This window comes from Mus caroli, unplaced genomic scaffold (assembly GCF_978045245.1).
Source record: "Mus caroli unplaced genomic scaffold, Mus_caroli_1 scaffold_16, whole genome shotgun sequence".
NCBI lineage: Eukaryota > Metazoa > Chordata > Mammalia > Rodentia > Muridae > Mus > Mus caroli.
In genome coordinates, this window is record NW_028227271.1 from 64,849,608 (window position 1) to 64,864,961 (window position 15,354).

The window sequence follows — 15,354 nt, forward strand, 5'->3', positions numbered from 1 at the left end:
TTGAAACAGTGTTCAACCCATTAGCATAGGAAACAAAAGGTTCAACCTAAGAATAGTAAAATAAAATTTGTTTTCATTGTAATATTTTAATTATCAGATTAATTTATGCTTCTTCATTTCGTTGTTCATTGTAACATTCAAATGCAAAATTAACTTATGCTTACCTTTCTCCCCAATCCTTTTGTCTTAGTGAAAGAAATAGGTCTTCATAAACTTACAAAGAACCAGATGGTGAGAGATACTCAAGTTTTAGCTTTACCTTTTATAAAAAGTTTTTTAGGGTAGTGGATATGAAAAGGCAAAGAAAGCTATACAAAAGGGATAGCCTTACTTGATGCACTTTTGCATCTGTTAATAACATCCAGAATGAGTAATATAAAATTCCTGAAGTGTCATGTGAAGGACTATTTAAATTCTTCGCCTTGGATGGTGAGTGTTAAGGTGTCTGCATCTAGTGGAGCCCCCAGAGGACCAGAGCTGAGGAGGGGAGACTGCACACATGGCAGAGTCGAGACAGGCTGCTTAGAGAGATCTGAACTTCTGGGAGGGAGTGGGGTTTGAGCTGAGCTTGAAGAATGCAACAGCAGTGTGTCTTAGGCAAGAGGAACTGTGAAGACAAAAGAACAAAACCAGGAGGCCGCAACGAGAGCAAGGGCCATTGACTGAGGTGCGTGGAGTGGTGGGAAGTGGGGTGTGTGTAAGAGCCCAGACTCTGAAGAGCTGGGAGACCACCAACACTCTACTCTTTGGCCTCACACAGACTGCACAAAGGCATTAGCATCTGGAAATAAACAGCCATGGGATCGGATCGGAGCTTCCAGCAGCTGGTTTTAGTAAGTTCTCTTAAATGCTGCTGCAGACGTGATGAGACTCTAAGCTTCTTAGATTTACTCTGCTTTAGGTTTCACCCATTTCTCATTTCCAGCTCTTATACACAGTAAGATGCTTTAGAGTAAACACAAAGTACACATGATGACTGGTCCGTAGCCAATCAAATGATGCTTTTTAGATGAATAGCAAGTACTGATCAATGAGAGATGTTGGTGCTACTGTTGTGATGAGATTCTTTTAACCAACCTGCTTATCTTGCTCCACTCTGAAACACTTCAATAGACACAGACTTAAAAATACTAATTTGTAGCCTCCAGTGGAATAAATGATTTTAGCATGGTTCACCATGGAGGCTACCATTAAAAGTTAAACCACGAAAAAGATGCATTAATTAAGTAATCAGTTCACAGATTAGATCTAATTATTAAGGGAGAAAAAGATACTTCAACATGGGAGATAGAGCCACCACCATCTTAACCAAATCATGGATAACTGAGAACAGGAATAGTCATACGCAATCTTCCTGATATAAAGCATATGGAATTACCTACCAAGCTGTTCTGGACAAAAATATACAATGTGTTTCTAATCAAGTCTTTCAGTTAAAACAAACAAACAAACAAACAAACAAACAAACAAACCCAACAGACAGTAAAGTCACAAGACAAGTAGCATGCACACACGAAGCAGCCAGACAAAGCCAGATATGGGATATTGTTCTTGACAATTGGCAGAGTCTCCGAACAAGTTAACACCATGAAAACAAGCAAACCAGGTAAGGTAACCCTCTAGATTAAAAGACAGCAGTGACCTTGGGTATATGGATTTTGCCGTGTTTTAAAAACCATAGTGAAATAACTCATTTTTAACAAAATCACATTAAGCAACTTGAAGAAAGATAGGGAAAATTTGAATGCAGACAGGATATTAGATTAGCTGAGAAAGCTGCTGAACTTTCAGGTATTGTATAATTTCTTTACTACTAGGAGGCATATGTTAAATATTTGAATGCAACATCTTCTATTACCAGCAATTTACTTTCAAATGGTATAGAAAAACAAAACAAATATACACATGTATAAGAGAAGGATTTTAAAAGAGACACATTAGCAGAGTCGAGTGTAGTATCCATCCATCTAATACAATGACTTCTTTGCTTATGTCTTTGTGTGTGGTACATGCACATACGTGCATATTTGCATATCCATGGGCACATGAGTAGGTATGCATATACACTCGTGGAGGCCTGAGGCTGGTCTCCGCAGTCTTCCTTTGATGCATTCCATCTTGTCAACGAGGCAGGGTCTCTCAGTTGAACTCAGAGCTTGGTGATGGGCTAATCATCCTGCTCTAATGATGTGTCATTACAAGCAGCCTCCATGGCTGCCTGGCATCTATAACATTCACTCCGGCACTTAGGATTCAAATTCTGGTCTTCACACTTATGCACCAAGCCCTTTACCTCGAGACCCATCTCCTTGGTCCCTAATAGTTATGATTTTATTTCAGAGTGATCCTCACATAGCCATATCCCAAAGTGACATGTTCTTTCCCCTCAGAGATCGTAAGAACACTAGGCTGATATGAGGAAGCCTGTGTGAGATGAGTCGTGCTTCAGTGTTCATTTCCTTTCATCACTGCCCCAAGAGAACAGTCGCCATCACCTGTGACATACTTCAGTGGCATCTGAGGTGTGCGATGGGCTCTAGAGACAGACAAGGAAATAACAAGTGACCTGCAAAGGAACCAAAGCTTCTAAAGGTCTCAGGACCAAGACTCAGCAATTCCAAAGTCTATTGTTTTCTATTTAATCTGACACTACCAAATGAGGGTGACTGAAAATATGCTGTTAATGGATGATGAGAGCCAGACAGCACTTGGTTAAGAATAACAACATTAAAAAACAAAATATGGATCCTCTGTCACAATTGCTTCATTTACATAGCTTCTTCATAACTCTGAAAAGTCCCACTTCTACAGAGGAGGCATCTGAGGGCCCAGCACATCACAAGGTTCCCTGAAGCCACACTGCAATTGACAGGACCAGAATGTGTCCCCAGGTGCCAGACTCCAAGTTCTCTGCTACTCATTCATTTATTGTTAGAATATAACTAGCTGCCTGGGTAGCTGTGCAGCAGACTGTGGGATGGTGCAAAGAAGGCCCTTGGGAAGTAGCCTGGTAGTGTGGGAAGAATCATCGCCTCAAACCAGTTAGCACCACATCAAATTGTTTTTCTACTCTTAACATACTGTAGGGCGCCGAGCAGGACCCCTCTGTGCCTATGTTCTCAAACTGTGAGAATATAACACATAACTGGCATGGCAGTGGTAAGAGCTAAGGAAGATACATATCTAAAGAGCTTGGAAGAACAGCTGATCTACTGTTATGATTCCAGACAGGGAGCAGGCAACACATTCTGGCTAGTCATGACCACTAGCCAGCTGGTTGTATGACTTTCTCTACTACACAGGCTCTCCTGAGTCTGGGGCTAGATGTCTAAGAAAAGGGCAATGAGAGGAGGGCAGATGACCCCTGGTGTCTTCTCTCTGAAGTCTCAGGTTGTCTCATTAGTGTACAAAAGTACATGATTAACAGCCCACGTTGAGGAGGTATGCTATTCACTGTCAAAGACAAAAGTTCCTTGCTAAATAACTATTTATAGTAGTCCTTAAATCCTTGTCATTTTATATACTCTATTACCTGAAACATTTTTAGACTCATTTATAAATTTTTAGCACGTAAAAATCTTTATGTCAAATTCACAATAAGCCCAATTTAACTTAAATATAATGTATTATGGTGATTCATGTGTAATGTTCTAAATGATATGCCATGTTGCTATGCAACCTATAAAATGAATCCAGTGAGGGTCTGTGAGAGTGAGTGCAAGTGAGTTAGGCAGAGTTCTGTACAAGTCCTGATGATTATGTTACTTTACACGGCAAAAGGGGTTTTGCTAATTAACTACGGTAATTAATTAGTTGTTTACAGGTAGGGAGATGATAATGACCATGTTAATGGTTAGGAATGGGCAAGCATAACCATCCCAGGCCTTTAAAAGCATACTGTTTCTCTGGCTGCTCCTCAGAGAGAGCAGAATCACAGGAGAGATTCTCTTTACCTTTATTCACTTGAAGATGGAAAGGGACATGCGTAAAGGACAGCAGCCACCAGCACCTGCTGAATGAGTCCTGGCTGACAACAAGCAGCAAGACTGGAGACTAATACCTGCAAGGAACTGACTCTGCCTCTAGCCTCAGGGCACCTGGAAGCAGAGGCTCCAAGCAAGAGTTCAGCCAGTGTTTTGACCTCTGTGGTATTACACAAAATCATCCTGTGCTAGGTTTAAAACCTAATAAGTATGTGTTGGTTTTGCATGCTGACTATTACGGCAGCAGAAGACCGGCACAGCAGATTTTGATTCCTTTCTCAGATTATTTCTCAGATATAAAACATATATAAATGTGGGGTAGACCAACCAAAATTGTTACAGAATTGCTAAGTGTGCTCTTAAAAAGTGAATACCTATACACATGGAGATATATATATATATATATATATATATATATGAATTGTAATATTAAGCAATACACCAATAAATCCTTAAACTAAAGCCCAGGTAGGGTTGTGGTTGAGCCCTTAAGCCTTACACGTTGGTGTAAGTTATTTTAAGCGTTTGGGGACAATGCATACAGGTCAGAATCAAGTTCTTCAATTGCCAAACACCCCAGGCAGAAGGCAAACACACAGGAGGCGTCCTCCTCATTCTGCTCTGCTTAATCTCATGACTCATTTCCTTGGCACTCCCTTTTTCAAAGAAAGCCACTTGATTAAGAGTCCCAAGTGTCAGTTTCCCCTGAGATCAGGAAACTCAAGTGGTTGAACAACAAAACTCAAAAGCTCCTTGTTGCTACTGACTTGGAGCCCATCTTTTGCCCTGCTTTTGACATGTGACAACCAAGCTAAATTTCATGATGATATCTTTTAAATCCTGGATGCACGGACGCTACCTTGCTGACTTACACCTAGAACATCTCATCAATGTCGTCAGAACTGGTCTGGCTTCATGGTTTTCTTGCCATTAGTAGGAAGAAGTTTTGGGAACAAGCTGAAAGACTGGAACAGTCTTTAATTTTTAGTGTAGACCACAACTCATGTGCTTTAAGTAAGTGAGACAGCATTTTATCTGGAATTACTATTTTTCAAAGGGGGAATAATTTAGAGAGGTCATCCATCTGTATTACACAATAAAATAATTTTAAATGCAAGGCTAGAGAGATGGTTAAGAACACTGGCTGCTCTTCCAAAGGACCTGGGTTCAATTTCCAGCAACCACATGGCAGCTCACAAGTCAAGTTCAAGGAGATCTGATGCCTTCATACAGATATACATGCAGGGAAAACACCAATGTTTGTAAAATGAAAACCAAGAAATCAATAAAAATTTTAAAGCAATAAACAAGAAGTTCGAAACTGATTAACATGTTCTGGAGGCAGTTTGGGGGTCTGTGTAGCTGTGCATGGGTGCTTGTCCTTATTGTGAAAATGAGAACGCTGAGGCCCTCAGTAGCTACTTCCTCTTTAGTAGCTGATCTTTTTATTAGACTGGCTTGTATGGTACTCTGCTAATTTATAGAATCACCTTCAGCATGTTCACCAATGACCATGGTAGCCACTGTAGTATATTGCTCCATCAACAGAGTTCATATCTCGGTATAGCCATATCTAATGAGAACAGTCATAAAGTCAGCACAGTTATGACAAAGATCCAGCAAAGCTGAGCTGCGTGATAGAATCGCTGTTATGCCATCGTTCACTTTTGGTCTTGATCTCCACGTGCTGTGCTGCTGCTGCTGCTGGTGGTGCTGGTGCTTTTAATATTTGTACAGCTTGGGGATACTGGGATGATGGGAAACTTCTACTGAACCATTTATGCCTTCTCCCAGGAGTACTGCTTGTAAGCATCCCCAACAAAATCCTAAGCATACCCCTCCTGCTTTTAGGGAAATTATGCTTATCCAGCCATACTTGAAGGCCTTTCTTGTGCCCCGGAGGTTGAGAGTCAAATAAAGATGCCAGAGATCTCCTTATGAGGCTCCAGCTCCAAGATACTCTTGGAACATCTGCCCATGTACTTACTCAATAGCAGGATAATCAGAACACAGTAAACATCGTAAGGTAAACATGATTCAGTGTGCTGGAGGAGTTGGCAGCAGATCCCTGCACCAATACATGTATCCCACTGGACACGTGACAAGAGTGAGACTTGGTTTACTTTGTGTAAAGGCATTTATGTATTTTTGGTTGTCATTAGAATCTAACTAAACTTATTCTGACAGATGCAGACACCACCACCACCATCACCACCACCACCACCACCAGTATGAAAAAGGTTTAAAATTGGGACAAAACTCAATTGCTGAACTCAAAATGAAGAAAGTAAAGACAGAACTAGTGCATCTTGACTTGGAGCCATTCTAGACACGAAACCTTTGAAGTGTCTATAAATTAACAGCATGGTATGTTGCATTAGCAAGAAGCAAGCTGAGAACCACAGAGCTTCCTCTTCACTGTAAACTTCTGCAGCCATGGAGAATGAAGTATAAGAGCAAGGATGTTAGGGGACAAAGGGGCACTCCATTGTCAGCTTCCCTGCCTGCACCAGGAGGGACCTGATAGTTCCCAGGGGGACTGCTTTTGTTGCCCCTGTTTTGTTTCTATTCTAAGTGGGGATTTTTATTCTATTGGAGTTGTTGCTGCCTTACTGATCTTTTGGATAAAACCAATTTTTTGATTCTCATTCTTTTTTTTTTTTTTTTTTGAGTTTTTTTTTTTATTTTTATTACATATTTTCCTCAATTACATTTCCAATACTATCCCAAAAGTCCCCCATAGCGCCCCCCACTTCCCTACCCACCCATTCCCATTCTTTTGGCCCTGGCATTCCCCTATATTGGGGCATATAAAGTTTGCAAGTCCAATGGGCCTCTCTTTCCATTGATGGCCGACTAGGCCATCTTTCGATACATATGCAGCTAGAGACAAGAGCTCCAGGGTTCTGGTTAGTACATCATGTTGTTCCAACAATAGGGTTGCAGATCCCTTTAGCTCCTTGGGTACTTTCTCTAGCTTCTCCATTGGGAGCCCTGTGATACATCCAATAGCTGACTGTGAACATCCACTCCTGTGTTTGCTAGGCCCCGGCATCGTCTCACAAGAGACAGCTATATTTGGGTTGATTCTCATTCTTATACATCATCATAAATTGAAGAGCCCCATGATACTATGAGAGAAAGGCCTGCATGTCACACAAAAGTTCTAGAATGCAATGGTAAATGGATGAGAGCTTAAGATTTTTTTCATGAGTGATTGCTACTGCTATATTCAAAAAACAGTAATGTATATGTATATTTGAGCTGCCAAAATTGCAACAAATTTGAATATAAGAAACCCGGCTATTGGGTGCAAACAGTTTTTCTGTCCAAGTGCCTGATTTCTATGGAATGTTTTCTAAATAGCATATCTTGCACTTGTTCCATTTCTAACTTGATAGAGAAATGGATTCCAGTTTATATAGTGATAACTTCTAGGGGTAGTACAGAGAGAGTGACACTCAAGCATTCTTTGTACCCACTAGAATCAGCAGTTGACTGATTAGTCCATGTGCTCTCCTTCATCCAAGAGTGTGCTCAAGTCTCCACTCACACAGGGGTAGTCCTTGTGCTTGCTAGGGATTGATGTAAGGGGAAATAACAAGTGTAACACAGTCATGCAATTCCTACCAATACAAGCTTTTATTTAGTAGGCAAGGCAAGCTGGTAAACAAATGCTGACCCTCCCATAATGTGTAGAATATATCCCAAGTTCTACATGAGTGGCCATCATCACTAGGGCTACACAGCCAACAGGACTTTCTGTCTGTGCTGGAGAGGTTCTGTAAGGGTGCATTATCCAAAAAGGTCATTACCAGATACATGGGGCTACTGCCAACTATGTGATGGAGGAAATAAAATTTCAACTTCATCACCTTTTTAAAAATCAGAGATAAAAATCAGATAGCCACACATGGCTAGCACCTCCTGTACCAGGTAACACAGGCTCAGAAATGGCAAAATATTTTAAATAAGTTCATATAAGAAGAGTTAACATAATAACACTAAATCTCAACATTATGTCAAGATATGTATATTATAGATAATGTACTGTCAAGCTAAGGTAAAAGGACCTAAGTTTCTTTTAGGCCATTAACTAGGCGGAAGTGGAATTACTATTTCAAATCTAGGTTTGTGCAAGTTTGTTTCAACCTAGAAAAGCTCTTGTGGCTTAAGGAAGACCTTGAAGAAGATGGGACATGAACTGACCACGGATGGGCAAGGGACAGACAGACACATGTGGTAGCAGAGGAGGAGTAGGAAAGCATGAGCACAAATCTGAAGGCAAGGCTTCATTTTATAAATTTAGTGGCTAGATTTTGAGAGATTTAGATCTCAGGGTAAAGACTTTTCTTAGAAGAAATGGGAATCTTCTAATTTGCTTTTGAGCAGTGGCTCTCAACCTTCCTAATGCCACAGCCCTTTAATACAGTTCCTCATTTTGTGGTGACCCCAGCCATAAAATCATTTTCTTTGCTGCTTCATAGCTGTAATTTGTTACTGTTATGAATCATAATGTAAGCATCTGTGTTTTCTGATGGTCTTAGGGGGGCCCTGTGAAAGGGATTCCCCAAGGGGTTGGTGACCCACAGGTTAAGAACCACTTGTCAGTGGCAGTGAAGCCATATTGGATCCAGAAAACAGAAAGAGCAGGTGGTGTTCTTATCAGCAGTTTCAGAGATAAGCCCTTTGGTTCCAAGTAGACAAGGTACAGTGAGAATGAGAAGAGACAGAACTAAACAATGCCGGGAAGGGAGCAGGTTTCCTTGGTAAAGGTTGAAAACTCTGTGTTCTCTGGGTCACATTTGGACAATAAAGGTGTTTGCTTGCTTCAAATAATGTTGAGAATTTTCAAATTTTGCTGCCAATATTTTAAAGTTTAAGGGTTTTATGGGGAAAAAAAATCAAGTTTATTTTTCAGTCCTTTCCTGGCCCTCCTCTGCCTTAATGATCTATGTTACCTGCAGGGCTACTGATCTACAAAAACCCTAAGAGAACAACTGTCACCATTTGATCTCTTCATTTTAAAGAGCTAAAATAATTCTCCTTGTGTTTTAGTCTCATGAAATAGAAGCTAAATCGAGATCTTATCCAGACAGAAGTGGCTACTTGGGGGATGTCAGAGAAGACATAATGATGCCCTCCTCACTGTCCACAGAAACACATTCCTAGTGGGAACTTAACCCACATACAAGGCCCTGGCATCTTACATGAGACAGGACTGAGCTGGCAGTGAAATCTCGTCCTAAAATTTTGGGATTGGGATTGAGAAAGACTCAATGTACAGAATGGTGGAACTGGAACACATGAACCTGGAAGTTAATGCTACCATGGTTCACTGGACATGTGCTCTGGGTGATAGAGCAAAAGAATGAGCTAGAAAAACAAAGGAAAAGAAAGAAAAGAAGAGAAATATAAGGAAGAAAGAGAAAACCAGAAGCAGCCACGTGAGGCAGGAGTGAGGCAAGGGAAGAGGGTACACCTGGTTTCCTTTAGATCCATGTAGGGCCTAGATGACTGTTCACAGATTTGGTGAAAAACCTCTGCAAAAACACTATTCACACTTTAAAAAAAAGTCCCGTTTTCATTTCCAGATTTGAAATAGAATAATATTTTTTCAAATACCTCATCTTATAAATATATAGCAGTAGGTAAATCTCCTTCCTCCCCAATCAAAACCCAGAACAACCTGAGGCAGAACAAAGACAGAATGACCTTCTTCAACCTACTGTAATGGCCTGGCACATCACAGCAGAGAGCGTTTTCACTGGGTAGGTGCAGTCCTCAGTGGTGATGGGAGGTTACAACAACTTACTAGCCAGTTTCTTCTGTAAGCCACTGTATGCAAAATATCTCCACAGGGAAACTCGGTCCCATTGCTGGCTTAGAATTTAATGAATCTAGTAAAGTATGAAGGCAAATTAGGGTCTAGTTTGACTTCTACATCAAAGTTTTCAGTTACTTTCAGGCAGTGGTTCTCAAGATATGGGTTGTGGAGGGCAATCAACAGTCTCACAGGGGTCACCTAAGGCCATGGAAAATACAGATATTTATATTATAATTCATAAGCAGTAGTAATTACAGTTATGAAGTGGCAATGAAAATAATCGTATAGTTGGGCTCACCACACCATGAGGAACTGTACTAAAGGTTGCAGTGTTAGGAAGGCCGAGAGCCACGGCTTTAACCGAGACAGTGAAAAGTGCTGATTCTTTGCTTGAATCTGAGTTGAAGTGTTCATTTACTTTTAATTCCAAAATATCTTACTATAATTTGTCTGTCTTAAGAACAGATCTAATACACAACTTGTGCCATTCCTAAATATGATATTTACTCATTTACTAAACGATTTTCCATATAAAATCATAGTTCAAGAAAAATTAACTCTTTACAGAGATCCATACATCTTTGTCTTGCCCAACTTTGGCTGTGGAAGATGCACTTATAATACCATGACTGTACACGGAGACGTCCTGGGTAGGGAGAGTTAGATTTGCTAGCATTCAGCTTGAAATCAGCAGCACAACTATTCAGTTATTCAGTAGTAGTAGATGTACCCATTTTCTGCACATAGTACTGCTATGCTAACATACAGGGAGAACGTCTTATTTCAACTGAGGCAAGGTGAAGGCCTATCTGTTAATCAAGAAAGCATGGTTTCTAAGACCTAAGTGTACCAGTAACTCCACACCAAGATTAACATCATCCTACTAAATGAGTGGTCTTTTAAAGATGTATGTGTGTGTTTATATTAGTCTTTTGTTGCTGAGATGGGTTCTATTATGGCTCATGGTGGCCTCAAATGTGTAAACACCTTGCCTCTGACTTCCCAGTATTGGAGACTTCAGGCTTGCACCATTATGACTATCTAAATGGATCCTTTTACATCAACAATCCTTCACAGCCTCACTCACTATCATATGCAGATCATTTTCCCTCAGATTTTTAGAGTTTTTAAGCTACTTTCATTTCTTTGCTGATTTTTTGTTTGTTTATTTTAAGATTTTATGTATTTGAGTACACTGTAGCTGTCTTCAGACATACCAGAAGAGGGCATCTGATCCTATTACAGATCGTTGTGAGCTACCATGTGGTTGCTGGGAATTGAACTCATGACCTCTGGAAGAGCAATCAGTGCTCTTAACCACTGAGTCATCACTCCAGCCTCTTAAAGACTTTCTTATAATTTAGTTTTCAACTGGCTGGCATGTAGAAGGAATTAAATGCTAATTTACTTAGTTACTTTGTGTTGACAGGATCTCTTGTGTATGGTTGCCAAATTATATTTCAATCAGATGTGGCTGGGTGTAAACTATTGGGGAAGTAAACTTTTTCACATAGTTTATGCATAACTAAACAAGGACCATGAGCTTACCACCACATGGGACATGTAGATGGCCTTTGGGAGACCCTCAACCACTAGCAACTTTGCCACACAACATTTTTTTTTCTTGGAACCAATGGGTGGAAAGTTGAAGAGTTGCTTCTATAATTACAAATGGAAACATTGTCTTAAAATAGTCTCTATATTCTTGTAAATGCCTGAAATATGCAAATATCCTGTATATACTAATGGTCTGTATCAGGAAGAGTCAGTGTTAGAACCAAATATATTACACATTGAAAATATAACGTGTTCAAATATGGATCAATGCTAAATAAGTGAATGCAATTTATAAATTGTTAAATAACAGGAAAAGTAGTGTTGCTATCACTTTTATTTAAAATAACTCCGTAGATATGGAGAACATCTTTCTTGACTATATACAGGGAAATGATGGAAAAAACAAACTCACAAAGTATGCAGAAAAGATAAGACAAAGACAAGACTATATAGTGAATTAACTTACGTTGTTTACAGAAACATCCCTTCAACACAGACTCGAGTCAGTAACACTGAGTTTTGTTACCTGTAAGCAATGTGTTTAACTTCTATATTTTCACTAGAGTAAAACAACAAAAATAATCCCCTTGAAGAATTTCTATGAAATAAAAGAAAGGAGTACATAGAGGCTGCACAATTAACGGCAACTATTATTATTGTGCTTGGTTTTCAGGACCATAGATTCCTACAAGGAGCTATAATACAACTGTTATGAAATACCACTTAAAACACTTCACACAGCAGTATAAACTCTGGCCCACATTATGGGTTTAGATCTTAACTCTATTCTTTACTAGGGGAGGAGTCTGGACAAACAGTTTTCATATATGTGCAGGATGTTCTTGTATGAGATGGTTAGAAACTCGTGTTACTGATACCCAGTCAGCATTTACACACTCTCTCAGGGGCCCTTCTTTAATCCTAACTAGGAAGGAAAATGCTAGCTGTGACAGCTAGCAGATAATTTGGTCAATGAGGGATTAGCAGACTACCACTTCCATTGAATAATGATTTCCCTTTCTTGTGAGGGAGAACAGGTTTCACAGCTATGACTATAACAATGCTTGCAAGCATGTTGCCTACACCAACTTCATGTGGTCTGCACGGGAGGCTTAAAAGAACAGACATTGCAGAGAAGCCCTGCTCTGGACAGGGGTTCTGAGCCTCACACACCTGTGGGAGATGCTGATAGGGTAAAAGAAGAGCCAGGAAACCAAAGAGGGAAGCTTAGGCCCATTTCTCTTGGCTGTAAGTTGATGACAGGCCAGGGAAGAATTCATCTGTGGAGAGCTTCCTTGTTACAAGGTAGAGGCATATAGGCTGCATTTAAAAATGCTACCTTCCTTGTGGAACATTTTGTATTAGCAACTCAAGAAGCAATATTATGACATAGAAATCTGTTCCAGTTACTCATATGTATATGTAGAAACGTCCTTTTTAGATTTGTCAGTATGAGACACAGATACGTGAGTGTACTTTCAATTTTGAAAAGCCTTCACATTTTGTTGAAGCTTTTCTTACTATCTCAAAAATGCTTTTAGGGTGGTATTTTGTAAACCCTTAAATTCTAACAATAACTTATGAATGATGATAGCTTATATGAAGTAAACTCAAGTTTGAGGACTTGGTACTAAATATGCTTAGAAATAAACCTGCAACAGTCTATGTTTTATTTAACTACATGTATTTCCAGGCGCACCTAACTTTGAATTGTAGCTTCCATACTTACTAGGTTAGTAGAGTAAATCCTGAGTAGACGGCAGTGTTTGTGACTCCAGACTCTAGAGTGCTGACTACAGTGACAGCTGGCTGAGCAAGTTTTTGAATGTCTTTATGCCTCAGTATCTTCATTTGTGAAACAGGGCTACTAAAAGCTATGGGTCCTCAAGGCTAAACACTGTAGGACCTCAGCAGTGCCTGTGAGTAAGGAATTCTAAACCCAGCTACAGTTATGGCTGTCCAGTTACTAACTTTGACCACTTTTAACTGTGGTTAAAATTGTCTAAAAACAATTGGCAAAAGTAAATGTATAAAACAGAAAAACAAAATATGAAAATCAAAAGTTATGTCTAAATAGTGAGTTATCTTATTGTTATATCTCTATTTATGAGTCTTATTTATATGAAATTAATATTGCAACAATGAGCCAGAAGAAACTTGGGGTAGCTACAATGATTCAGTCTGAAGACTGAACCTATCAATTGTCCTGTGGCTACTTTGTCCCTCCTCCAGAGCAAATATGTAAAGTTTTTATTTTCACCTGTTCTTAAAGCAGGTAATTAATTTCTAATAAACTAGGGTTAGGGCAAATTTCTAGTGAGAAATCATTGTCACAGAATAAAAGAAAAGCAATCTTAATTGTATACAATAGTGTTAACAAGATAACTAAACTCCTCTGGGTATAGGCCTAAGGAAGGACACAGTTTGCAAAGAAACTATTTCTACATTATTTTCATTAATTGACAAATTTTCAGTGTTGGCTGCAAAATCTTATGAGAGTTTTTCATCAAGGAAAAGCAGGATCTGTTATTAAAAAATGTATGAAGGCCTGCAAATCTCTCAGTGAAAAGTTTAACAGAGCCAGTAGTTACACAGGCACCATTGAACAGCACAGACAACCAGAATCGCACTCCGCAGCTGGAGAACAAACTCCGAGTAACAGTGCAAATGCGCCTTTAGTGTCCCCCTTGCACCTGTCCAGCACACAGCCTCCCTAAACTCCGCATCCAGATCTTGGCTGTCACAGGCTGGGACACATAAAGTTTTACTGCAGCGGTCCTCCTCAGCTTCCCAGCATTTCTGTCCTTCAGACTATATGCTGACACCAAGACTGCAGACTTAGGATGTAAACAAAAGCAAACGGGAGGGGGACACATAGGAGGCTCGGCTTGACTCCCACCCAGTCTACATGCTCATTCAGCTCCTAAGTGCTCCATAATTCAAACTCACTAGAACAACTATTTCCCAGGAGAGCCTGTGGAGCTCTGTGAACAACCACAGTGATTCTCGGCAGGTACTCTAGGGGTTTCCCAGGCACAGGTCGAGCAGCAGAGGCTATTTGGAGTTCTCACTTGAGGCCAACCCTCCCACCACCACGGAACCCAAGTGATCTATAACAGACACACAGCCCAAGAAGGGTGGGAACGAACAGGGTCCTCACCTCCTTCATCTTCTTCCAGGGAGTTCATACAAGGAAAATAGCCAGCTAGAGCCTCAAAGGAGGCAGAGAGGCTGCTCCGGCTCTGGGAGCGCTGCATGGAGCGCCCTGCAGCACCCGTGCCCCCTAGGCCCTGCCGGCCCATCTTGGTGGAGGACCCGCTTTTCCCGCGGTACAAGATACGAGGCGTTTTGGCGGCTGGTTAGCGGAAACCGCTGCGGTCCGGGACGGGCTGGTTCTGCGGAACCCTAGGGTTCCCGTCCCTGCCTCCCCGGCTGTGGCTGGCACCTTGGCTTTGCTGGGGAGGGGTCAGGAGGAAAGCTGTCAAGAGAAGCGGCTGTTCTTGGTGGAAGTCCGAAGTGTCACCCAGGGGAGAAGAGGATCCCGGAGGCTGGAGCTGCTAGCCCGGGTGCCCTCCCTCGCTGGGAGATGCTGCTGATGCTGAGCTCGCCGCCAATCAGAGGCTGGAGGGGGCGGCACCGTAGTTCTGGTGCCAAGGCGCAACTCAGGTTCTGGCCTGGGGTCTAGCTTGTAGCTGCTGCTGCTCTCTCCCCCTCCCCCCTCTCACTGGCATGTACAGAGCCTGAGAATGTGACTAATTGGGTGGAATGAGTTAGGCCTCTCAGAGTGGTAATATGTGGGCAAACTGCTAGTAAAACTTTCCCTTAGTAGTTTCTCTTCAGCTGTTCACACTCCTCAGGTGTAGGTAAGAGATACAGTCTTCAAGTTATAACCAGATTTGACCAGGTCTTATGAAAGCTTACATTAACCCTTTCTTTTGAACTTTGTTTTAAAGTAATGGTAAACAGTCAACAGAAGATCTCTTTAAA

At 40.9% G+C, this 15,354-nt stretch overlaps 1 protein-coding gene across 50 annotated transcripts in view; it reads right to left on the bottom strand.

The window, feature by feature from the left end:
* Positions 1-15,354, bottom strand: part of Rims2 (regulating synaptic membrane exocytosis 2) — a 522,550-nt gene that overhangs the window by 7,639 nt on the left and 499,557 nt on the right. The window contains exon 1 of one of the 50 annotated variants that reach the window (XM_021184269.3): positions 14,528-14,912. The exons of the other annotated variants lie outside the window; for them this stretch is intronic. Within the exon in view, the coding sequence (XP_021039928.1) occupies positions 14,528-14,669 (142 nt within the window). The 5' untranslated portion in view covers positions 14,670-14,912. Of the gene's footprint in view, positions 1-14,527; positions 14,913-15,354 lie in introns of those variants that run through there. 50 annotated transcript variants of the gene reach the window in all.